The following is a 27,636-nucleotide window of genomic DNA, read 5'->3' on the forward strand; positions in this document are numbered from 1 at the left end:
ATTTAATCAGGAACTTTGGTTGCCACAGACACGAAATTTAGATAAACGGACAGTGGGATACAATTGGATCAAAAAGACCTCCGTGATGGACGCAGAGTGCCCGGTCCACTCCAGCCTTCAGGGTCATCACAGTAAATAGGAATGAGATGGGTTTGCATGCAGAATGTTTGAATAGCAGTCATTTGCCTGTGTTTTGATTATGGTGAAGCCCTGAATTTGGTGACCCTCTTTGCAGGTAAGGGCAGTATTAGTGGGTTAGAGCACCAATCAGCTGTGCAGAAGGTATTGAGCCACCTGCCTCATTGAGACTATAGTCATGGGAACTGGTTGAGGGGGTTCTGAAGCCAAGAAACTATTTTTTAGTCACAAAATAGAAATAGCAAAAAACTCAAATAAAACTTTGTATGAGACTGCTAAACAGTTAGCTGGCTACTCCTCTAACCTGACCCCACCCCCATCACAATCTCTTTGTGATACATTGGCTAGCTTCTTTTTTAGCAAAGTCAATGATATTTACTCCGCCTTTGCCGTCAAAGTCAAAAGTCCCTCTAAGACATTGCCCGATATACATACTGGACCCACGCTTACTCAATTTGCTGAAATTTCTGATTCACAGGCCAGGGATATAATATCCACTATCAGATCGGGCTCAGTACTCGACCCATGCCCTCTCAAAATTCTAATGCCAGTTATAGATGTGGTTATTCCGGTTATATCCTCTACATGCAATGCCATGTTTAATACAGGTATTTACCCCGAAAGTTTAAAAAAAAACATCATAAAACCTCTTTTAAAGAAACCTCATTTGGATATGGAAGAACCTAAGAGCTATCGGCCTATTGCCAATTTACCAGTTCTGGCCAAAATAGCTGAAAAGGCCATGAACAAACAGCTCTCGGCTTTCTTAGAGCAACATCATTTACTTGATGAAACACAGTTTGGCTTTCGCCAATGTCACGGGACAGAGACGGCTTTGAACAAAGCAGCGGATGATATTAGACTCATCCGCGACACTGGGGGTACAGCGGTTCTGATATTACTTGACTTATCTGCAGCTTTCGACACGGTCGATCATGCCACTCTGATTGACCGTGTCGAAGGCCTTGGGGGTTCAAGGGACAGCCAGTAAACTCCTGGCCTCCTTTTTGGTTGATAGAACCCAGGTAGTCACAATGGAACCATTTCACTCATCCACCATGTCTCTGCCATGTGGAGTACCTCAAGGCTCATCCCTAAGTCCGACACTTTTTAACATCTATGTGTCGGACTTAGCCAATGTCATTCGGGCTTATGGGATGAGCCTTACCTCCTACGCAGATGATACCCAGTTGGTCCTAGCCATCAAGAACAATGGCTACAAAGTAGCGGATGATCTTAAATCTGGCATGATAGCAATAGGGAGCTGGATGGCCTCCAATTGTTTAAAGCTAAATTCCGATAAGACGGAAGTAGTCATCTTCGGACCACTAACACCTGAGTGGTCATCCAATTGGTGGCCTTCCTCCTTAGGCTCACCTCCTGAGCCTGTTAGCAAAGTGAGGAACTTAGGTGTCATTTTTGATGATCGTCTTACGTTTCACCCTTATGCTAACCAGATTACCTCCTCAGCCTTCTTCAAATTGAAGCTTATTAAAAAAATTCTCCCGTTTCTACCTGATAAAGCCGGTAAAACTTTGGTTACTTCCCTCGTGCTGTCCAACTTGGATTATTGCAATGCTTTGTTCCTCAATGCACAGGAAGGAGTCTTGAACAAACTGCAAATAATACAAAATTCAGCGGCAAGGCTTTTGGGAAATATTCCCAAACATCACTCTGCCTCCAATACCATCAAAGAGCTGCATTGGCTATCCATTAAAAACAGGATAAAGTTTAAGACTCTATGCATTGTGTATAAAGCATTGCATAATCAAGGACCAGCACATCTCATCCGTAACCTGATTCCCTATCGTCCGTTCAGAACACTGCGTTCATCTTGCTCAGGTGATCTTGTGGTACCCCGTACAAAAACGGTTTCATGGGGGGACAGAAGATTCCTGGTATCGGCCCCAAAATTGTGGAACACTCTGCCACTCGTGATTAAAGCCAGTCCATCCTTATGGTCTTTTCGCAAACAACTTAAGACCTGGCTTTTTAATCAATAGATCCTGTTTCATTCTCTCAGGGTAAACTATTCAGATACTCAGCGCCGAGACGCCCATGGGCCTTTGTATGCGCTTTATAAATATCAAAAATAAATAAATAAATAAATAAATTCGTGTGAAGTTTCTTATTGCTGTATTACCCATCCCTGCATGGAAATGCAGTATCAGCTGACCGCTTGTTTCCTCTGTGTACAACCGATGCTTATTGATGGCATTTGCTTGAATATTGATTGCTTGTTGTCCCATAGGAACCTTTTCTGGCTTTCTTTCCTCTGCCCTAATCCTTTTATTTCTCATTTAATCCCAGCCTAGATCTCAGCACGCCAGACTAAGAGGCAAAGTATTGATATTCTTAAACCCTTCATTTCAGATTTATTGCTGCTGTTAGCAGGCTCTAAAGGGGGAGGGAGAGCCAGGGAGAGTGCTGCAGATGTACAGATAAGCTGCTCCTTACAAAAGGTTTAAAGACAGAAGTCACAGTTATTACATTAATCATTTCAAATTCAATAAAGATTTTCCAATTTTTGAACTTTTCATTTTCCAGCTGCTTAAGAAAAGGATGTTTTGAAGAAAAGGAGTGTACTTAAAGCATTTCCTTTTTTTCCTCAAATTAAAGTGTTTAGGCATCGATGTATTCTGGGTTATCCAGCAAAAACTGCAAAACATTGTCAGTACTGAATCCATGAACGCCAGTCCTGTTGCGTTTCACGTCTTTGATTGGAGTTGAGTGGGGTGGATTGGAATGGGGTGGGTGGATTAGATTTGGGGTAGATGTGATGCCGGGTAGATTGCAGTGAGGACAAATGGATTGGGGTAGATTGGAGTGGGGGAGTGAGGTACATTGGTGTGGTAGATTCGAATGGGGTCGATTGGATTGGGGTGGAGTGGGATAGATTGGGGTGGAGTGGGGTAGATTGAGGTAGGTTGGAGTGGGGTAGATTGAGGTGGGTAGATTGAAGACGATAGCTTGAGGTGGAGTGGAGTAGTGTGGGGTAAATTAGGATGGAGTGGGGTAGATTGAGGTATATTTGTAACTGGGTATATTGGGTGGGTTGGAGAAGGGTAGGCTGGAGAGGGGTAGAGTGGAGTAGGGGAGAGGGGTAGATTGAGATGGGGCAGATTGGGATGGGACGGGGTAGACTGAAGTGGAATAGAGTGGGGTGGAGTGGAGTAGATTGGGATAGGGTAGATTTCGGTGGAGTGCGCTATGTTGGAATCTGGTGAGGTCAGGGGTGTAGGAAGTAAGTAGTTAATGAATGTGGTGTGCGTTTGTAGAGGTGTTTGGCAGGCAGGTACCATGTTGAATGTGGGCACGGATGTGGCATTCAGACAGGTGGTGATGGGTGGTGTGGCAGCATGTGTTGGGATAGGTGGGTAGTGACAGGTGGGAGTTAAGGTAGGAGCTAAGGTGGGGACAGGGACATAGACAGGCAGGTATTAAATGAGGATGGAGGTGGGAGCAGGTGGCATTGGAAGGCACCTAGGCAATAAGTGGCTACGGTTGGGTCATAGTGCAGGGGACAGGTGGGTATTGAATGAGGTGTGGGCAGAGGGTACAGGCCCTGATAACCAGCAGGCTCGACTATGGCAACTCACTGTATGCATGAATCACCAAACAGCTTCTGACCAGGCTCCAGCCCATCCAAAACAACACCGCAAGACTCATCCTCAAGCTACCTCACTGCACCCGTATCACCCCACACCTCAATGACTCACTGGCTCCCCATACACAAGTTCAAATCACACACAGGATTATACAACTTGGGTCCCGCCAACCTCAACAGCCATGTACACTTCCACCAACCTCCCAGACTCCTTTGCTCAGCCAGATTCTCACTAGCACATGTAGCCCACATACAGAAAAACAGAGCCGGCAGCTGCCCCTTCTCGTGCATCTCTCCCAAAGCATGGAATGACCTCTCACATCACATCGCAGCCTGCTCATTGCTTCTTAAGTTCCTCAAGAAGCTGAAGACCTGGCTCTTCGAATAATCTCTCCTAGGAGGCAGCTGCCGCCCAACCTCGCAAAGCACATTTGCGCTATACAAATCGACATAACATTACCCGTGAGGGTTTGGTGGATATTATTTCTATGGTCTGGGCAACCATGGGGCAGTGGTTTTACCCTTCATAGTTCTGAAACCATCCCCAGCTCCATTAGCCTTTGAACCCCTGTCACTCTCACTATCACTGTGAACCTTCGAATCCCTCTAATCTCCCACCCTTACTATTCCTTATTACCACCCCACTCTCAATCTGTCCTAGATCCAGTCCATGTTTCTTTATAAATCCCTTTCACCATCTCATTCCCTGTTACCCTCCAAAACCCTGTAAAAATAACATATCTACCTCGTCACTGTTCCCTCTTCTTGTCTTATGTCCTGTGTCTGTCACTCATCCCCCATCTATCACCATCCAATCCACTCTCACACTCCTGCATTCCCAGTCAGCCTTCCCAACCCCGTAATCCTCCCCACCCCTGTCATCCTCCCCACCCCTGTCATCCTCCCCACCCCTGTCATCCTCCCCACCCCTGTCATCCTCCCCACCCCTGTCATCCTCCCCACCCCTGTCATCCTCCCCACCCCTGTCATCCTCCCCACCCCTGTCATCATCCCCACCCCTATCATCCTCCCCACCCCTGTCATCCCCCCACCCCTGTCATCCTCCCCACCCCTGTCATCCTCCCCACCCCTGTCATCCTCCCCACCCCTGTCATCCTCCCCACCCCTGTCATCCTCCCCACCCCTGTCATCCTCCCCACCCCTGTCATCCTCCCCACCCCTGTCATCCTCCCCACCCCTGTCATCCTCCCCACCCCTGTCATCCTCCCCACCCCTGTCATCCTCCCCGTCCTTGTCATCCTCCCCACCCCTGTCATCCTCCCCACCCCTGTCATCCTCCCCACCCCTGTCATCCTCCCCACCCCTGTCATCCTCCCCGTCCTTGTCATCCTCCCCACCCCTGTCATCCTCCCCACCCCTGTCATCCTCCCCACCCCTGTCATCCTCCCCACCCCTGTCATCATCCCCACCCCTGTCATCATCCCCACCCCTGTCATCCTCCCCACCCCTGTCATCCTCCCCACCCCTGTCATCCTCCCCACCCCTGTCATCCTCCCCACTCCTGTCATCCTCCCCACTCCTGTCATCCTCCCCACCCCTGTCATCATCCCTACCCCTATCATCCTCCCCACTCCTGTCATCCTCCCCACCCCTGTCATCATCCCCACCCCTGTCATCCTCCCCACCCCTATCATCCTCCCCACTCCTGTCATCCTCCCTGTCCTTGTCATCCTCCCCATCCTTGTCATCCGTCATCCTCCCCACCCCTGTCATCCTCCCCACCCCTATCATCCTCCCCACTCCTGTCATCCTCCCTGTCCTTGTCATCCTCCCCATCCTTGTCATCTGTCATCCTCCCCACCCCTGTCATCATCCCCACCCCTGTCATCCTCCCCACCCCTGTCATCCTCCCCACCCCTGTCATCCTCCCCACCCCTGTCATCCTCCCCACCCCTGTCATCCTCCCCACCCCTGTCATCCTCCCCACCCCTGTCATCCTCCCCACCCCTGTCATCCTCCCCACCCCTGTCATCCTCCCCACCCCTGTCATCCTCCCCACCCCTGTCATCCTCCCCACCCCTGTCATCCTCCCCACCCCTATCATCCTCCCCACTCCTGTCATCCTCCCCGTCCTTGTCATCCTCCCCACCCCTGTCATCCTCCCCACCCCTGTCATCCTCCCCACCCCTGTCATCCTCCCCACTCCTGTCATCATCCCCACCCCTATCATCCTCCCCACTCCTGTCATCCTCCCCACTCCTGTCATCCTCCCCACCCCTGTCATCATCCCCACCCCTGTCATCATCCCCACCCCTGTCATCCTCCCCACCCCTGTCATCCTCCCCACCCCTATCATCCTCCCCACTCCTGTCATCCTCCCCACCCCTATCATCCTCCCCACTCCTGTCATCCTCCCCACCCCTGTCATCCTCCCCACCCCTGTCATCCTCCCCACCCCTGTCATCCTCCCCACCCCTATCATCCTCCCCACTCCTGTCATCCTCCCCGTCCTTGTCATCCTCCCCGTCCTTGTCATCCTCCCCGTCCTTGTCATCCTCCCCACCCCTGTCATCCTCCCCACCCCTGTCATCCTCCCCACCCCTGTCATCCTCCCCACCCCTGTCATCCTCCCCACCCCTGTCATCCTCCCCACCCCTGTCATCCTCCCCACTCCTGTCATCCTCCCCACTCCTGTCATCCTCCCCACCCCTGTCATCCTCCCCACCCCTGTCATCATCCCCACCCCTGTCATCCTCCCCACTCCTGTCATCCTCCCCACTCCTGTCATCCTCCCCACCCCTGTCATCCTCCCCACCCCTGTCATCATCCCCACCCCTGTCATCCTCCCCACCCCTGTCATCCTCCCCACCCCTGTCATCATCCCCACCCCTATCATCCTCCCCACTCCTGTCATCCTCCCCACCCCTGTCATCATCCCCACCCCTGTCATCCTCCCCACTCCTGTCATCCTCCCTGTCCTTGTCATCCTCCCCATCCTTGTCATCCGTCATCCTCCCCACCCCTGTCATCCTCCCCACCCCTGTCATCCTCCCCACCCCTATCATCCTCCCCACTCCTGTCATCCTCCCTGTCCTTGTCATCCTCCCCATCCTTGTCATCCGTCATCCTCCCCACCCCTGTCATCCTCCCCACCCCTGTCATCCTCCCCACACCTATCATCCTCCCCACTCCTGTCATCCTCCCTGTCCTTGTCATCCTCCCCATCCTTGTCATCCGTCATCCTCCCCACTCCTGTCATCCTCCCTGTCCTTGTCATCCTCCCCATCCTTGTCATCTGTCATCCTCCCCACCCCTGTCATCCTCCCCACCCCTGTCATCCTCCCCACCCCTGTCATCCTCCCCACCCCTGTCATCCTCCCCACCCCTGTCATCCTCCCCACCCCTGTCATCCTCCCCACCCCTGTCATCCTCCCCACCCCTGTCATCCTCCCCACCCCTGTCATCATCCCCACCCCTGTCATCATCCCCACCCCTGTCATCCTCCCCACCCCTGTCATCCTCCCCACCCCTGTCATCCTCCCCACTCCTGTCATCCTCCCTGTCCTTGTCATCCTCCCCATCCTTGTCATCCGTCATCCTCCCCATCCCTGTTATCCTCATCCCTGTCAACGTTCTCTATTCTTACCTGTCATGCTCCTTATCACTGCACCCTTTTAACCTCTATCATGTTCCCTATCAGTGTTTACCATTTTATCCCCTGTGACCTCCCATCCCAGTCCCTGTCCACCTCCCATTCCTCACCCTCCAAAGAATCTGTGATACTTCCTCTTTCTGTGACCTCCCAGTCCCTGCCACCATCCCCTTTCATCCAACCTCCCGGATCGTGTGACCTTCCCTTTCCCTGTCACCTCCTAGTTCATGTCACGCTATTATCTGGAAGGGAGAAGATTACCCGCCCCCCCCCCCCCTCCGAACATCACAGAAGCACTTATTGTTTGCACGCTCATACCCCCTCCGAAGAACATCACCGAAGCACTTATTGTTTGCACGCTCAGACCCACCTTCAAAGAACATCACCGAAGCACTTATTGTTTGCACACTTAGACCCACCTCCTCCAAACATCACCGAATCACTTATTGTTTGCACGCTCAGACCCACCGCCTCCGAACATCACCGAAGCACTTATTGTTTGCACACTTAGACCCACCTCCTCCAAACATCACCGAAGCACTTATTGTTTGCACGCTCAGACCCACCTCCTCCGAACATCACCGAAGCACTTATTGTTTGCACACTTAGACCCACCTCCTCCAAACATCACCGAATCACTTATTGTTTGCACGCTCAGACCCACCTTCAAAGAACATCACCAAAGCACTTATTGTTTGCACACTTAGACCCACCTCCTCCAAACATCACCGAATCACTTATTGTTTGCACGCTCATACCCCCTCCGAAGAACATCACCGAAGCACTTATTGTTTGCACGCTCAGACCCACCTTCAAAGAACATCACCGAAGCACTTATTGTTTGCACACTTAGACCCACCTCCTCCAAACATCACCGAATCACTTATTGTTTGCACGCTCAGACCCACCTCCTCCGAACATCACCGAAGCACTTATTGTTTGCACGCTCAGACCCACCTCCTCCGAACATCACCGAAGCACTTATTGTTTGCACACTTAGACCCACCTCCTCCAAACATCACCGAATCACTTATTGTTTGCACGCTCAGACCCACCTTCAAAGAACATCACCGAAGCACTTATTGTTTGCACACTTAGACCCACCTCCTCCAAACATCACCGAATCACTTATTGTTTGCACGCTCAGACCCACCTCCTCCAAACATCACCGAAGCACTTCTTGTTTGCACGCTCAGACCCACCTCCTCCAAACATCACCGAAGCACTTATTGTTTGCACGCTCAGACCCACCTCCTCCAAACATCACCGAAGCACTTCTTGTTTGCACGCTCAGACCCACCTCCTCCAAACATCACCGAAGCACTTATGGTTTGCATGCTCGGACCCACCTCCTCCGAACATCACCGAAGCACTTATTGTTTGCACGCTCAGACCCACCTTCAAAGAACATCACCGAAGCACTTATTGTTTGCACACTTAGACCCACCTCCTCCGAACATCACCGAAGCACTTATTGTTTGCGCACTCATACCCCCTCCGAAGAACATCACAGAAGAACTAATTGTTTGCACGCTCAGACCCACCTCCTCCAAACATCACCGAAGCACTTATGGTTTGCACGCTCAGACCCACCTCCTCCGAACATCACCGAAGCACTTCTTGTTTGCACGCTCAGACCCACCTTCAAAGAACATCACCGAAGCACTTATTGTTTGCACGCTCAGACCCACCTCCTCCAAACATCAATGAAGCACTTCTTGTTTGCACGCTCAGACCCACCTTCAAAGAACATCACCGAAGCACTTATTGTTTGCACGCTCAGACCCACCTCCTCCAAACATCAATGAAGCACTTATGGTTTGCACGCTCAGACCCACCTCCTCCGAACATCACCGAAGCACTTCTTGTTTGCACGCTCAGACCCACCTTCAAAGAACATCACCGAAGCACTTATTGTTTGCACGCTCAGACCCACCTCCTCCAAACATCAATGAAGCACTTATGGTTTGCATGCTCAGATCCACCTCCTCCAAACATCACCAAAGCACTTATTGTTTGCACGCTCAGACCCACCTCCTCTGAGCATCACAGAAGCACTTATGGTTTGCACGCTCAGACCCACCTCCTCCGAACATCACCAAAGCACTTATTGTTTGCACGCTCGGACCCACCTCCTCCGAACATCACTGAAGCACTTATTGTTTGCACGCTCATACCACCCTCCGCAGAGCATCACCAAATAACTTATTGTTTGCACGCTCATACCCCCTCGAAAGAACATCAGTGAAGCACTTATTGTTTTGGCTTTTTCTGCTCGTTTCATTCCTTCTAGCTGCCATCTCAAGATCTGTCGCAGGGGGAGCTGGCACGACGCAGGCGTCGTACCTCATTGCACTGATACCCCCAGGGGTGACAGTGCAGTCCTCTTCAAATGCTGATTGATTGATTTGATATCACTGATGCCATTTCAGATTCCGGAGTTGGGCTGCACGCATCCAGTCTTGCGCTTAATATTTTCAGTCATTTTTCAGTTAGAACTGTAAATTAGAAAATGGGCACTTGAGTAATGTGTTTGTGTATACAATTTTTATGATATGGTGCACGCAGGCATCAGGATGCAAGTGTGCTCATCAGCGGCCAACTTGGGACGGGGTTTGTTTATTTCAAGATTGCCAGTCATATATGCACAATCAGCAGTAAGCATTGGCACAGCCAATAGATCAGCCAAGCGTTATTAGGTCTGTGTGTCTTTTTAGTTGGACACACTGATATGACTGTCTTTAAATTTCAGTCTCCACCGTGTCTCAGATTATAATACACTCACCGTCTGAAAGTTTTTGTAGAGAGAATGGCAGTGCTGAACATTTTTTTGGTGGGGTCTAAGAAGGCTGCTCCTGTATAAACATTGGATATCTTATTTGGGGTAGAAAGTGTAGAAACCCAACTTTGACATTTAACACCTATGTTTTTTCCTAGGCATGATAGAGATGGTTCGTAAAATTACCCTAAGTCGAGCTGTGCGGACAATGCAGGAGCTGTTTCCAGAAGAATATAACTTCTACCCCCGCTCGTGGATCCTTCCAGAAGAGTACCACCTCTTCGTTGCTCAGGTAGGCGATTGTTGCATGCTGGGAAAGTGGAACTGTGTCAGGGGCAATCCTGTATTATAACCATTTCAAGCAAATTCGAGGGTTCCCTATCATGTGCGGGGCAAAGTGTTTAATATAGCCTTAGTCCTCCGTAGCGGGCTCTAGCGGCCATTAAAGGCCCGCTCCAGTGTTAAAGGCCCGAGCCAAAGGCTCTGGCCTTTAACAGTCAGTAAAGCCCGCTATGGAGGGCTCTAAGGCTATTAGAACATTCCGCCCCTAGAGGGCAGAATGTTTGAATTTGTAAAACAAAGGCCTCACAGAGCCTAGGGGTTGAGATCCCTTCGGGCTCTGTGTCTTTGTAAAACATTAGAATGTTAATGTTCCGAGCTTCTACCGGCCATTAGAAGGCCGGAGTATTCCATTGTTTTCAATGGAGCTCCCAACATTCCAATGTTCTAATACAGAGGTTCTCGCTTAGCAAACACCAAAGAACATGGAAAAGGGAAAATAAATAATGAGGCTAAAGTGAGAAACTGTTCAAATGGAGGCATGTACTTCCGGAGTATTAGGAGCAGCAGTGAAACTGAATGTGAAATAATGAATGAATTAATTAGCTTTATGAAATGGTCGCATACCCGTAGGTGTCATAGCGCTGGAAAATAACCATACAGAACAAGTAAGTCGTATAATGCACGTTTTCACGTCAGTTTACTTGCAATTTCAATATGAGGATTTTAAGCTCTTCCTATTATGGACATGTTACACTCTGGATGGACTGATGGGCAATGTGTTTTAGGCATTTGCGTTTTGCAAATTAGTCACAAATTCGAAATTGGTCCTTAACAATGTTTGAAAGTCCTCAATACATGGATTCAAGAATTTTGCATTGTACTGACACAATTCTCAATCTGTGTCTTACAACATTACAGAATCACAAATTGCAATTCACAATTGAAATGTTCCATGTGCTCTATGTATTTCATAGTGCCTACGTATGACCAGCAGATGGCACTGTGGTCTAAGAAACATTTTAACATTTTATTGCAGCAGATTTCATCCAAACTTTTATTGTGTATAGATGAAGGAGAAATATTGGAAACCTGTCAGGTAATAAGCCAGGTGGCTTTCAATGTTTGTTGTTAAACAGCTCAATAAAAAGTCATTCTTGTGAGCGTGTGACTTAGCAATTTCCAGGTTCAAATTCTGGCAACTTTAGTATCGCCGGTAGTTTGAGTTCAGAATGCGCACTTGGTTCATTTAAACGGTAAATTGCGCCTAGCGGAATCACCTTGATAGGCAGTCTTTGTTCACACAGTGTTAATTAAAACAAGTGATACTTTTATTTTGTTTCCATTTACAGTTCATGTTTTTGTTTCATTTACAGAGCATTACAGCTAATGACAAACGTGGATACATTAATGAGGCAAAATGCAGTCACCATCATGCCCTCTTCACCATTACACGCTTATAACATTCTAAGAATGTCTTAAAAGCTCCACCCATTGTGAGAAACGCCTTCTTCTCTTTCCACAGTCCTGCACCCTAACAATCCTAGCAAGAAGCATTCGAGAATGTTCCTTTGTTTGATGATGCCCGCTTGTGTACTGACACATATTGTGACATCATTCCCCGGATGATCCATTCAAACGCTGCAATCAATAATTATTAATACACCATTGTTAAAGGTTTACCATTCCCGCCACCAGTAAAACATGTCTCTCTTTAAAAATCATAAATACAGAGCCAGGCGAATATTAGAGTAAGGGGAAAATTGGAATAAGTTAAGAGGGCGAAATTTAACCTCGATGGAGGTAAATTGTGCTGCTGACTGCTGCTGCTTAGTTTAAGAAGTGTTGTTAGCTTAAGGCCTTGTTGTCTTCTACACTATACATTCATCGTCACCTCTGTGAAACTTGTTGACATCCTTTCTTCTGGTCTTGAAACTTAAATACGTCTTGGTAGCAGCACACAATTTGCTTTGCTTCCGCAACATGTTCTGGTGAAGAAAGTTACTACTTGTTTTGGCCTTTTAACATCCTGCAGATTGGCTTGCTGTTCTATTTTCAGGATTTGGCCAGAGTGGGACTGATGGTGGTGGCTCGGCCTGGCGAGGTCGCCCCTCTTAGCAACACCTTTTGATTCTTTTTATTCCGTTCCTTCATTACTCCCTTTACCTGCTGTGTGAGTTCATCCAGCACCTTGTTAGCAGGATCCAGGGACCTTATGTGGTCCACTCTGCTCCCCTTGGTTTCTTGGCAGTGGACTATGTGTGCCTGTTGTCATGTTCAATGTGCACGTGCTCCGAGACTTTCTTCCCTTGCACGTTCTTGTGACTGACTGCATTGTTGCTGTTGTTAGTTTTTCAGTCTATATGGTGGATGTTGTGGTGTGTGAGGACAGGGCCTCACACGTGGTCGCTGAGGGCAGCAAAGACAACACAGGTACACTCAATGATAGTTCGCCGGAAAGACCCCGAGCGGTCTTCCGCCTTTTATTATATACCCCGGAGGCGAGCCCGCCCCGGGGGTGTGGGGATGCATGGGAGAGTGATACATTGTAGTGAGAGTCCCGGGTGGCTCTCTACATCCCTCCTTCAATTTAGTCCGGCCACGGGCCTGTAACTGATCACGGCGATGTCCAGGCAAAGTCTCTCAACCTCTGGCTCGGGCCCGGGTTAGGCCTCAAGTTGTACTGACGGCTCCTGCACGCCGGGGAGGCTGCGACCCCAGCCGGGGTTGTTTCGCTGACTCCAGCCGGAGGGTCCCGGTGTGAAGGGGTGGTGGTGCAGGTGGCCGCTAGACTAGCCTCTCTGATCGGTCTTCCTGCGCCTGGGGGCGGAGAGGACGCCCCGACCCATGATTCGTATTCCCCTTGGATGCCATCTTCCTCTCCTCGTTCCTGACTGAGGGATCCTGGAGGAGAGCCAGCCGGCCCTCCTACCTTCTTGAAACAGGATATGTTCCGAGTGACCGTTTGATGACCTCTGCGAGCCGTGACCATAGTTCCTTGCACCTTCTCTACCGTCCATTTCTCCGGTTCGTAGGGTGTCCGGAACTTCCACCCTGGGTGACGATCTTGAACCACCACAGTGTCTCCTTCCTGCACGTTGGGCTGTTTGGCATGCCGTGCCTCGCTTGCTTTCTGGTTGGTGGTTTGTCTCCTTGACTGGATGGTCTCGGCGTCTCTTGCCTCGGGCATCCAGCTCGATGCCGTGGGAATATTGCCTCGGGGTGCCCTTTTAAACAATACATGGGCTGGAGCACACTTGGTGGTGCTGTGCGGTGTTTGTCGGTATGCACTCAAGAATTGATCCAGAGCTGTCTCCGGGTCTTTTCCGCTGTCCACGGCAATTCTGAGGGCACTGTTGATGGTCCTCATGAGTCTCTCCACTTCTCCATTTGCCTGCGGCCATAGCGGCGTGATTTTCCGATGTTTGATTTGGAGGTTCTCCAGATAGTTTTGGAAGTCCCTTCCTTGGAACGGCGGCCCATTGTCAGATTTTATTTCCTCGGGGAGTCCCATTGTTGCGAAGATGTGGTCGAGGGCTTTCTTGACCTGAGGGAACGCAACCGACGGGATGATCTCCACCACTGGAAATTTGGAGAAATAATCCACCACTACAAGCGTGTGTCTGCCGTCGGGAAAACTTCCAAAGTCCACACTCAGGTGAGTCCAGGGGGTCTGTGGAGCGTCTTCAGTGATGACCGGTGCTGGCGCCGGGTCTGCTCCGGTGATGGTGCATGCATGGCAGGAGCGCACCATCTCATCCACTTTCTGGTCCATGGCGGGGAACCAGACTTTGTTTCTCAGCCTCGCCTTTGTCTTGGCCATCCCCTGATGACCCGTGTGGGCGATTGTTAGCATGTGGTGTTGCAGGCTTTCGGGTACGACAATCAGATGCCCTCGGAGCACGACTCCTTCATCTCCTATGCTCAGTTCATTCCGGACTCATTCGTGGAGTAGTGTGGCTCACTGGTTAGAGGCGGCAGGCCTGAGAGCAGAAGTCAGCCTGGGACCAGGGTTCAATTCCCGATGCGGCAGGGTCGTGGACCTTGGTCAGCGGACTCGATAATTCTCGCTTCGGTGCTTACTCTAATCAGGGGTTCCACTCGGCAACTCTGGGCATTAGCTTGCCTAATCTCCACAACGGCCCCACCAATTCCGGGGATGCCTGGCTCCACCTTGCGGACTCCCAGCAAGGGACCATCCCACAGGGTAAGCCAGGACGGGTTCCCCAGAGTTATACAGCGCCGGGACGCCCCGTTGCTGGGGCAACTGTGCGCTTTACAAGTATACTACATTTACAAGTATACTACATTTACTTGCCATATTTGCTGTCTGGCGTGGCTCACCTCCGGCCTCAGGTTCTGGATTCCGTCTAAGAAACAAGTCCACTGATTTTCCTCGAGGGTACGTCTTACCCTGGCTAGTGTCTCATCCGTAGCGGTGGCCTCGCCTATTTCCTGCAGCGTCATGGTGTCCGGGCAGGCAGCCTGCGATACCATATGTACGAACTCCTTTACCCCTGGTCCGTCGGCAAGTGGGAGAGCCTTCGTGGTCACATCAGGATGCCGTGAGAGGTAATCAGCAGGGTTGTGGGCCCCTGGTCGGAATGTGAGCTTGAAGTTGTACCCCTGCAATTGGACAGCCCATCGTTCAATACGTGGTGGCGCGAGTCTGGATGATCCTGTGAACAGGGGTAGCAGTGGTTTGTGATCAGTCACGACGGTAAATTCCTGCCCACATAGGTACAAATGAAAGTGCTGGCACGCCCACTTTATCGCTAAGGCTTCTCGCTCGATCTGGGCATACCGAGTCTCGGTGTCAGTTAGTGTTTTGCTCGCGTATGCCACCGGTTTCCAGTCCTCTCCTCCATACTCTTGCAGCAGCACGGCTCTCAGCCCCACCGGGCTGGCGTCCACGATCAGTTCTGTCTTTCGGCGCGGTTGGAAGTAAGCCATCACCGCTTTGTCCAGCAGGTTTGCCTTGCTGTCCTGGAATGCCTGGTTTGCAGTGCCGGTTCACTCCCACTCATGATCTTGTCGAATGAGTGTCCTCAGTGGTTCTGCCAGAGCTGCTAGATTCGGAATGAACCGGCCACAGTAAGTGGCCATTCCAAGAAAGCTTCGCACTTCGGAAGGGTTCCGCGGGGTGCTCGCGGTCTGGATTGCCTCTGCCTTCTTTGGATCAACTTTCAGGCCTTCTCGTGTAAATGTGTACCCAAAGAAGTCAATGGAGTCTTGGTAAAACGAGCACTTGGACCGATGCAGGGTTAGCCCATGTCCATCAGCCTTCTCAGAGTGGCCCTCAGGTGGGTGTGGTGTTCCTCGAGAGTCTTGGAGTATATGAGGATGTCGTCGCTCAGATTGATTACCCCATTCAACCCTGACAACACCTCCCGAATTGCATTTTGGAACACTTCAGCGGCTGAAGAGACGCCAAAGCTTAGTCTCTGGTATCGTCGGAGTCCGACATGAGTCGAAAACGTGGTTATATAGCGACTCTCGGGTTCCAATTCCAGTTGGTGATACCCCGCGTTGAGGTCTAATTTGGAGAACCATTTCGCCCCATTTAAGTCTGCAATTATATCGTCCATAGTCGGCGTGATATGGCGTTCTCTCTTTATTGCTGCATTGGGGAGCCTCATGTCGACACACAGCCGGATGGCGCCTGGCTGTTTGGGTTTTGGCGCCACGACCAGAGGAGACACCCACGGGGTGGGGCCTGACACCTTTTCTATGACTCCAAGGTCTTCTAGCTTTTTGAGTTCGGCTTCTACTTGCGGCCGGGGGTTGAATGGCACTCGCCGGTGCCTGAGAGCGACCGGACGCACTGAGGTGTCTATGTGCAGTCGAATTTTCTTTCCTTTCAACTTCCCCAGGCCGCTGAATAGTGCTGGAAAGTCTTGCAGCATGTTTTCCGCATGTGATTGATGAACTTGGTTTGCGAAGAACACCAGCCCCAGGTCTTCCGCTGTGTGGCAGCTCAAGAGGGTCCCTTTTTTTCCTTCTGTAATGTGGAAGCGCGCCTCAGTCGAATATTCGCCATTCACAATGGTGGTGTGGATGACTCCTCGCAGCGGCAACGGGTCTGTGCCCCCATAGGTGTAGATTCGTGCAGTCGACGGTGCCAGTTCTGGCTTCGGTGACATCGGTTCATACTGGTCGGAGTCCATGACATTCACCGATGCTCCTGTATCAATGAGCGCTTGCATCTCAGTCCCTTCGACAGAGACGGTGCACATGGATGGCGGTCTTCTTTTTGTCGAGATCCGGCTGACGTACGAAACAACATACACCTCGTCATCTTCATCATCTTCATACCGTGGTCTCCTTTCTTGAGCTTGGTTATATGGGGGTGGGCGCTCGGGCTCCAGGGACAAGTGCCTGACCCTCTGTGTTATAGACTTTGATCCATACCCGGTGAGCGGTCGTGGAGCGTTGGGCCTATATCTCCCGCCTTGGCACACTGCTGCGAAGTGGTTTAATCGGCCACACTTGAGACAGGTCTTTCCTTTCGCACTGCAAGTTGCGGTTGTCGGGTGATCTTCTCCGCAATATGCACATGGTGTGCCTCTAGACGGCCATTGCCGCGGACGAGTGGTCGGCGGTCTTCTTTGTATCGCGTCGACTCTCTCCTCCTTGATGGGCGCCATCTTGGACCCGGTGGGAAGCGCCATTGGGGAGCGTAGGGCAACTTCCATCTCTTCAGCCCGCACATCAGACAGCTCATGTGAGCGGGCGAGGATGAGTATTTCGTCCAATGTGATTCCAGGCTGCCTGAGGATGAGTTTTCTCAGCAGTTTTGATCGGCACCTCACGATGATTTGGTCCCTTATCTCCTCTCTGGGATCGAGGAATGGGCAGCTGCTGGCCAGCCGGCGCAGCCTCGCGTAGTACATGTCGACGGATTTGGACTCAGTTTGCCATGCCCTCTTAAACTTAAACTTCTCAAAGTCATTGTTTAACTGGGGATCGAAATGTGCATTGAGGGCATCAACAGCCGCGTCATAATCATCTCCACGTCCGGTGTCTGGAAGTGTCTCAAAAAGGTCATATATTTCGGGGCCTCCGTATAGAATGAGGAGGGACCTCTTGACGGTTCCATCAGTTTCGCGGGTCCCCTTGAAGTAGAGGTTGAGTCTTCCAAGCCATGCCTTCCATCTTGGTGCTGCGGTCGCGGGGTCAGCTGATTCGCTGAATGGTGGAAGGGGTGCTACGCCGGTGTGGGCATGGTTGACCACTTGGGGCCCGGTTGTGGCAGCTTGGTTCTGGGCATTTCCCGCCGAACCAGGCTGTTGCGGCGCTGGTGCTGCTGCTCCTGGCGCAGGGTCAGACATGGCGTTACGCTGCACAGGTTGCGTCGCCGTCTCTCAGGGCGTGAATGGCTGAGAGAGGTTTCCTGACTCTGAATGACCCGCTGCTTTGACCTTGCTGGCTGTGCAGAACCACTTATCTGCGGTTTGTATGGGGTTATAAGACAGGACTGTGACTGTGGTCTGTGAAGTGCTGCCAGACTGCTGCCTTGGGGGCCAAGTGTGCTGTCTCTAGCACAGGATACCTTTTCTTCCCTTTCTCTGCCCCTTTCCTCGTTTCTATTCTTTCCTCCTTATTATCCTTTTTTTTGGTTTTTTTTCAGTGGCAGTGGCCAATGCTTGATTGTGCCCCCTGGCTGCAGGGGCCGAGGAACGCTGTCTGGGCGAGGCGGGGGGGGGCGTCCGCCGGAGTGTGGAGCTGATGTGCAGCGTCGCTCAGATTCACCCCTCCCTTCCGGGGCAGTGCGCGTGCTTCCGGCACGCAGGGAGGCGAGGGTGCGGGGGCCTCACACCGGCTGCAGGCACCGGCCACACAGGGTGAATGACTTTGGCGCGGGCGGGGTCGGGCATGCAGAACCACTCACCCGTTAGGTGCGCGCGTGGCGAGTTCCCGCCGGCTGAAGGCGCTCTCTCGATGGGAGAGAGAGACGCGTGAGCGGGACTCGAGCCAGCGCGCGAGCGAGGCAGCAGGGGGAAGCAGGCCTCAGGTCAACGCGGGTGAGCACCGCGGCGATCTTTGTGACTTCGTGGGCAGCACCGCCCCACACGCACAAGGAGCGTGACGGTGTACCGGACAGGAGGTACCACGGGGCACGCGCGAGGTCGGAGCCGGCCTCGTCGCCAATGTGGTGTGTGAGGACAGGGCCTCACACGTGGTCGCTGAGGGCAGCAAAGACAACACAGGTACACTCAATGATAGTTCGCCGGAAAGACCCCGAGCGGTCTTCCGCCTTTTATTATATACCCCGGAGGCGAGCCCGCCCCGGGTGTGTGGGGATGCATGGGAGAGTGATACATTGTAGTGAGAGTCCCGGGTGGCTCTCTACAGATGTTAAGAACACCTAAGGCGATGTGAAAAAAAGTGCACCCCCTTCAGAATCTACTTGTTATACTTCAATATATCTGGGGGGGGAATAATGTATATATACTGGCAATGTGAAATAGATGTGATGGACTTTGTAAAGACTACATGAGGTTCAGATATATCGAAATCAAAAAAGTTGAATCTGAAGGAGGTGCACTTTCTTTTTATCATCACCGTAGGTGCTCTGATCATCTCCCGTATACAACAAAAGAACTAACAGCAATAATGCAATCTCACACACACACACACACACAAAATATATATTTTCAAAGTGAAGTGGCTGTGAGGGTTATTTGAGATTATTTGTGTGTGTGTGTGTGTGTGTGTGTGTGTGTATATATATATATATATATATATATATATATATATATATATATATATGTATATATATATATGTATATATATATATGTGTATATATATATATATATATATATATATGTGTATATATATATATATATATATATATATATATATATATATATATATATATAAAACGCTCAGATCCCTCCACGTCGGGAAAGGAAACAGCACTCCGGTGGTGACAAACAAACAGCAAGTTTATTATTCGCTGCAAACAAACGTTTCGGCAGAAGCCTTCGTCAGTGTTACAACCATTAAAACACAGTTCCGGTTTAAATAAAGTTTTGTGTGCGAGAATAGACATCAACAAGGGGCCAGCCCAACTGTACCAAGATGGGCGCCATCTTGGAACGGGTTCCTAATATAGGATCTAATGCAAAATTATACCGTGAATCTGTAAATTTTACATACAGAATGGGCAAAAAACAATCAAATATTTGTATATACAAACAAAATAAAGCCGTGGATCGGCATTTGCCCCTTAAAAGAAGATGTACATCAAGCAGCAGGCATGTGAATTTAGATATAGACATTACCAAACTTAGAACTATGTAAACATGTTTGGCGTATTTCATTGAACGACAGTTCACTTATAAGTCATGATAACAACAGTGCAGACCAATAGTTATCAATAATAAGATGATAAGGTAACCATCATAACACCGGAAACGACCAAGAGTCTACCGGGGACAAGACGGGAGATACTAAATATGCCAAATAAATGAATGAGGGATAACCCTCATAATAAAGATTTAATAGACAACTCATGATAGTCAATAGCACATTATCAATAGACAATACAGTTCATCTGGAAGACCACAATCATATACAATAAAGACTTTAGAGATAATGAAAAATGAACAATGAAAAATGAATTCAGGATAATCATAAAAGATTAATTTCATTCCTACAGGTCACAAAATCGGGATAGAATCCTAGGCAAAGACACAGTTATATAGATAGACATAGATATTCTCATGCTCCTAGTTGTATATATCGCTTTCTAACAAGTAGTACTGGCAACAGGATATATATCAGATGGTAAATAATCTTCTATGCACAATTCAGAAAAACTTCAGATATTCCCATTTCATTTTCCGAGGTGGACTACCATGTCCTCCCCGCTATTCATGCCCTTCGGGTACTTGGTGGACAGATCAATAATATATCTTGATTCAAGACATCTCAGCCTTCTTAGTCTGTCCCCGCCCCGTGAATGGTATGGGACATGAATTAGCCCAAAGAAGCGTAATTCATTCCTGTCTTTGTTATGATGTTCAGCGAAGTGCCGTGCTACTGGGTAAGAGGGATCTACTCTATCTATAGCCCTAAGGTGCTCCAGCACTCTCATCTTAAGTTGGTTAATAGTGCTACCTATGTATCTTAGGCCGCATGGACAGATTAAACAATATACGGCGTAGGTGGTACTGCAGGTAATACATTTGTGGATCTTATTCGTTCTACCTGCTTCAGGGATATCATAGTGGAGAACCCTTCGGCTATTAGCGCACGCTTTGCATTTCCCACAAGGAAAGAACCCACTCATTACTTTTAGAGTATTAGGCTGGGTGGTTAGGGCTTCCAGATGACTATGTACCAGCATATCGCCCAAGGACCTAGCCTTGCTAAAGGTCACTAATGGGTGTGGTGGCAGATCTTCTTTTAACACATCATCTGTAAGCAAGATGTGCCAATTCTTGCGCATCATTGCTCTGAGTCTATCAGCGCCCCTAGAGTATGGTGTAATCATCCTAAATACACTGTTCTCATTGGTGTTTATCCCACCCAGTTTCTTTTTGAGCAGGTCTTTCCTAGGAATCATTCTCACTTTCCTTAGTGTGTTCTGCAGAAGTGGTTCATCATACCCTCTGAGGCGGAAACGGGCTAGGCAATCCGAGGCAGCCGCCTCGAATTCCTGATCTTGGGTGCTATTCCTCTTGATTCTCAAGAGTTCCCCGTAGGGGATGCTCCTGATAAGTTTTGGTGGATGTGCACTTTTAGCAAAAAGAATAGAATTCCCCGCTGTCTCCTTGCGGTACAGCGCGGTGTGGACATGGCCGTCCTCAATGTACACCCCTAGGTCCAAGTAGTTGGCTGCCACCCCGCTAATTGTCCCAGACAGGTGTACATTGTAGATGTTGTCATTAAGAGAGTCGATGTATTTCTCTGCCATGTCCTTGGTCCCCTGCCACACGATGAACAAGTCATTAATGTAGCGGTACCAATGTACCACCTTCCTGATTTCATGACCTACTTGGCAGCTCCTGGGCACCTGCTCCTCCCACCAGCCAACGATCAGGTTCGCATAGCTGGGGGCGAAGCAGGTGCCCATCGCTGTACCAGACGTCTGCCTGTAAAGCCTATCCTCAAACAGGAAAATGTTGTGAGTTAAGCAAAAATGCACAAATTCCATCAGCATATTATGTTGCGCAAAACGGATTGGACGTTTGCCTAAGAAATGTTCAACGGCAGCCAGTCCGTGGGTATGATCAATGATGGTGTAAAGACTGGTAATATCCATCTCCAGAAATAGGTAATCCGGTTGCCAGTCCATATCAGCCACTTTATTCAAAAAGTCTTTAGTGTCTTGGACATACGATTCCAAATTTACAACAAGGGGAAAGATATAATTATCCACAAATTTTGACATATTTTCTGTCAGTCCACCGATGGATGCCACAATAGGACGGCCTGGAGGGGAGATACTGTTTTTATGCAGCTTAGGCAGATGATAAAATGTCGGCGTCATTGGGTTGTTGCTGCGTAGGAAAATGTGTTCATCCTTCCCTAACATAGAAAGGTTGTACCATTTTAGAATCAAATCATCATACTCTCTGATACTATATTCATACACTTCTTTGGTGGTGATGGCATAATACTTAGTATCAGAAAGTTGCCCCATAGCTTCCTGGTGATAATATTCTCTTGTTATTATAACGACATTCCCCCCTTTGTCCGAGGGTTTGATGTTGATTTTCTTGTCGTTTAGTAGTTCTTGTAGGGCTTTCTTTTGAGATTCAGTGATGTTACGAATATTCGTATGGGTAACCTTCCTTTGCTTTACCAGTTACATCGTCATGGCCTCTGAAAAAGCATCAATGGCGTCCCACGGTTACTGGGGGATAAACATAGAGAGAGGTTTGAAATGGCTACCATCTCTTTCTTGTTCAATTTACTGTATTGCTGCCCTCTGCACCATATCCATGCCAGCAGTGTCGACATACTCTGTCTCAGTTCTTAAGGCTTCCATAGCTTCAATGCAAGGCATGTCTCTCCCTATCAAGGTATCAGTGGCCGTCAACCTGGTCCCAGGTTGCAGTGGTCCCTTTGTATGTGGTCTTAATATGAAATGTTTATGTCATTTTAGTTTTCTAGTGAACCTGAAAAGGTCGATTTTAGTTTGCGTAAATTCGAGGTCAGTGTTAGGACAAAAGGTCAGTCCCAGGCTCAGGAGTTCATGTTGTTCGTTTGTGAGGGTTCTATTCGTAAGATTGACCACAGTTAGGTTGATTGTCTGTGTTTGATCAATATTTCTTTCTTCCTTTTGTTGCGGCCGGTCCGGGTTTGGGGTTTTGCTCTGCCCCTTCCTCTTCCTTTTGCCGCCTCCCCCGGATCTCCTGGTTCTCCTTCGTCTTGTCGCTCTGGGGGCTTGTTCTTTCCCCCTCTCAGCCAATTTTGCCGTATTAACTGAAACTCGGTGTGAAAAGGGACAGCGACTCCTCTACGTTCATTCACTTGGTCTCGCTGTTCATCACCCGATTCATCTGCAGTTACCTCGGATTCTGAAGTTGCTGCACTCGAACCCGGTGTTGCTGTAATCCCTTGGTTCATAGCTTTTCTTGGTGCATCATACTTTTTGGCGAACGTTAGCACGCCCCTGGCGATAATCGTTCTCATCGCGCTCAAACTTCTCCTGTTTGCGTGCCATTATCTTTTGTTGGTATCTAACCAGGCGTTTTTTCATGGCCTCCTTGAGTTCAATTATCTTGGCTGTATCTCCTCTTTATCGATGATATCTTCCAAGGATTTAATTTCAGCCAGTTCCTTGTCCCTATCGCTCCAAGCGTATTTCACTAAGAGCTTGAGAATGCCCTCACAATACGCTTGTGTTTGTTCATGCCAGTCCGTTAGTAATTGAAGGGCCGGATGCTCGTAAGATGGTACAGTATACACCCTCAGCCCCCTCTGTACCATTTTCTCATCGATGTAACTGCTCAGGCTGGTGGCCTCCCACCACTTGCGAATTTCTCCCTCATGCAGCTTTTCAAGTCTGTGCATTATTTCATTCAATTTGTCATTTCCCGTTCCCACGGCCGACAATAAGGCCGTCGCTGTAGATGGTTTATCACGTTTTTGAACATGTCTTGTGCAAAGACACGTCGTTCTTCCTCGCCAAACATATTCATATTTGCAATGCAAATTGGTCGATATCACTAGTTCTCAAATGCGTTGCGCTCGTAACCAACTTGGTCGAGCCTCGCTGAGTCTGTCACCCACCTGGACGCTCTGCCGTTTATCACTACACCCCCTCACAAATGTAAGGAAGAAAGGGCTCACCGATGAGACGCGTTGCCACAGCTCCCATACGGCGCGTAGAGAGACTTTTCCAGTGTCGCTTCAAAACCGGTCCTCTTCAATATATATATATATATATATATACACATATGTATATATTCCACAAATATATATATATATACATATATATATATATATATATATATATATATATTACCTACTGGCGATAGCCAGTAGGTATATATAGTTAGGATTTTTTTCCTATGGGATTTTTGAAAATTCTATGTCGAATAACTTTGGCGTTTGAGGACAGAATTGGCTGAAATTTTCAGGAAAATGGAACATTTTGTTTCTGAGCAGCCCCTGAAAATTTGGGGGGTTTCGTCAAGGGGGGGCCGAGAAAAAAGGGGGGTCCCAAAACGTGTTTTTCCCATGCAATTTTCCATAGGGCGGTTGGCCTCACTTTTAGCCCGAACGGCTGAATGGATTTACACCAAACTTGGCAAAATTGTAGGGACTGGTAGCCCGATGTGCCTTTGCTATGTCTCAAGATATAGGCTCCAGTGGTTTTTACGAAAATTAACTTTGAAAAATATATATTGGGCTACATTAGGCTATATATATGTTGGAGCCCAAATGTAGCCCAAATGTAGCCCAATGTAGCCCAATGTAGCCCAATGTAGCCCAAAGATGGCCACCAGAGACAAAAAAAACCAAATGTAGCCCAAATATCAGCCAGATGTAGCCCAACTATAGCCCAATGACAGAATGTCCCAGAGTGTTCTAAAGAACAACTAGAGTGCTAACAGTCCTACTTATTACAAAGGTATGGCACACCTGAAGCCATCTTGATTGGAATAAAGTGGTAACTCTTAAAACATTTAATTTAAAAAGGAACAAAATGAGGGGGTTCATTTTGCCATAGAAAGTATGATTAGCGAATATATGACGAAATCCCGCATACCATCAGTCCGCAAAAAAATCCTGCATGTACTATTAGGCCGCAAATTAAAATAACGAAAACTTTTAGAACGAATATGCCTTTAGCATACACTAAACAACTAAACTACCCTAAAACACTACCCCCAGCATGACCCTACACTACACAAACAGTACAACACTACCCTAAACCCTAAAACACTACCCCCAGCATGACCCTACACTACACAAACACTACAACACTACCCTAAACCCTAAAACACTACCCCCAGCATGACCCTACACTACGCAAACACTACAACACTACCCAAAACCCTAAAACACTACACCCCAGCATGACCCTACACTACGCAAACACTACAACACTACCCTAAACCCTAAAACACTACCCCCAGCATGACCCTACACTACACAAACACTACAACACAACCCTAAACCCTAAAACACTACACCCCAGCATGACCCTACACTACGCAAACACTACAACACTACCCTAAACCCTAAAACACTACCCCCAGCATGACCCTACACTACGCAAACACTACAACACTATGCAAAACCCTAAAACACTACACCCCAGCATGACCCTACACTACGCAAACACTACAACACTACCCTAAACCCTAAAACACTACCCCCAGCATGACCCTACACTACACAAACACTACAACACTACCCTAAAACACTACCCCCAGCATGACCCTACACTACGCAAACACTACAACACTACCCTAAACCCTAAAACACTACCCCCAGCATGACCCTACACTACGCAAACACTACAACACTACCCAAAACCCTAAAACACTACACCCCAGCATGACCCTACACTACGCAAACACTACAACACTACCCTAAACCCTAAAACACTACCCCCTGCATGACCCTACACTACGCAAACATTACAACACTACCCTAAACCCTAAAACACTACCCCCAGCATGACCCTACACTACGCAAACACTACAACACTACCCAAAACCCTAAAACACTACACCCCAGCATGACCCTACTCTACGCAAACACTACAACACTACCCTAAACCCTAAAACACTACCCCCAGCATGACCCTACACTACGCAAACACTACAACACTACCCTAAACCCTAAAACACTACCCCCAGCATGACCCTACACTACGCAAACACTACAACACTACCCTAAACCCTAAAACACTACCCCCAGCATGACCCTACACTACGCAAACACTACAACACTACCCAAAACCCTAAAACACTACACCCCAGCATGACCCTACACTACGCAAACACTACAACACTACCCTAAACCCTAAAACACTGCCCCCAGCATGACCCTACACGACGCAAACACTACAACACTACCCTAAACCCTAAAACACTACCCCCAGCATGACCCTACACTACGCAAACACTACAAACACTACAACACTACCCTAAACCCTAAAACACTACCCCCAGCATGACCCTACACTACGCAAACACTACAACACTACCCTAAACCCTAAAACACTACCCCCAGCATGACCCTACACTACGCAAACACTACAACACTACCCTAAACCCTAAAACACTACACCCCAGCATGACCCTACACTACGCAAACACTACAACACTACCCTAAACCCTAAAACACTACCCCCAGCATGACCCTACACTACGCAAACACTACAACACTACCCTAAACCCTAAAACACTACACCCAGCATGACCCTACACTACGCAAACACTACAACACTACCCTAAACCCTAAAACACTACCCCCCAGCATCACCCTACACTACGCAAACACTACAACACTACCCTAAACCTAAAACACTACCCCCAGCATGACCCTACACTACGCAAACACTACAACACTACCGAAAACCCTAAAACACTACCCCCAACATGACCCTACACTACGCAAACACTACAACACTACCCTACACCCTAAAACACTACCCCCAGCATGACCCTACACTACGCAAACACTACAACACTACCCTAAACCCTAAAACACTAGCCCCAGCATGACCCTACACTACGCAAACACAACACAACCCTAAACCCTAAAACACTACCCCCAGCATGACCCTACACTAAACAACCACCACAACTCTACACTACACTAACACAACACTACACTACACAACACTACACTACACAATCACTAACCCACGAAAAAATGAACACAAACCCACTTACCTCTCTCGTCATCGTGGTTTTCACAACGCAAATGCATTTACCATACATGCCTTTAAAACGTAATTCTTTGTAAAGGCATGCGCGATAAATGCACATGCGTTTTGAAAAAATGCGGGATAATGGTATGCGAGGTCAATGACCTTGCGGGATAATGGTATGCGGACTGAAAGTCTGCGGGATAAAAAATGCGGGAAAATGGCTGCAAACCATAATTAGCAGCAGACTTCCCTGGTGAGCACTAGCTTTACTACAGTGATCTAATGAGCAACTAGAGTGCTAACATTCAGAATTTATGGCAAATGTGTGACACATCTGAATGCCTTCTTGATAGAACCAAAGTAAACAAGCATTGAAAATGCAATAGATCTCGCCCTCGTTTAAGTTAAAGCCATTCTGTTTGTAATGAGGTGGCTTTTTAGCTTTGCTTTTATTAGTGTTTTTAAAACTTTCATGTAAATAACATGCATATGTATGCATATATGTATATGTATGCATGCATTTATATTTATATAGATATGCAGATTATATATGTTTATATATGTATATTACCTACTGGCGATAGCCAGTGGGTATATATAGTTAGGATTTTTTCTCTATGGGATTTCTGAAAATTCTATGTCTAATAACTTTGGCGTTTGTGGACGGAATTGGCTGAAATTTTCAGGAAAATGGCACATTTTGTTTCTGAGCAGCCCCTGAAAATTTGGGGGGGTTTCGTCAAGGGGGGCCGAGAAAAAAGGGGGGTCCCAAAACGCGTTTTTCACATTCATTTTTCCATAGGGCGGTTGGACTCACTTTTAGCTCGAACGGCTGAATATATTTACATAAAACTTGGCAAAATTGTAGATA

The 27,636-nt window shown here is 48.5% G+C and overlaps 1 protein-coding gene across 1 annotated transcript in view; it reads left to right on the forward strand.

Moving 5' to 3' along the window:
- Positions 1-27,636, forward strand: part of TTLL11 (tubulin tyrosine ligase like 11) — a 623,794-nt gene that overhangs the window by 126,710 nt on the left and 469,448 nt on the right. The window contains exon 3 of the mRNA XM_078641848.1: positions 10,296-10,429. Within this exon, the coding sequence (XP_078497974.1) occupies positions 10,296-10,429 (134 nt within the window). The remainder of the gene's footprint in view (positions 1-10,295; positions 10,430-27,636) is intronic.

Source organism: Lissotriton helveticus, chromosome 5_1 (assembly GCF_964261635.1).
Source record: "Lissotriton helveticus chromosome 5_1, aLisHel1.1, whole genome shotgun sequence".
NCBI lineage: Eukaryota > Metazoa > Chordata > Amphibia > Caudata > Salamandridae > Lissotriton > Lissotriton helveticus.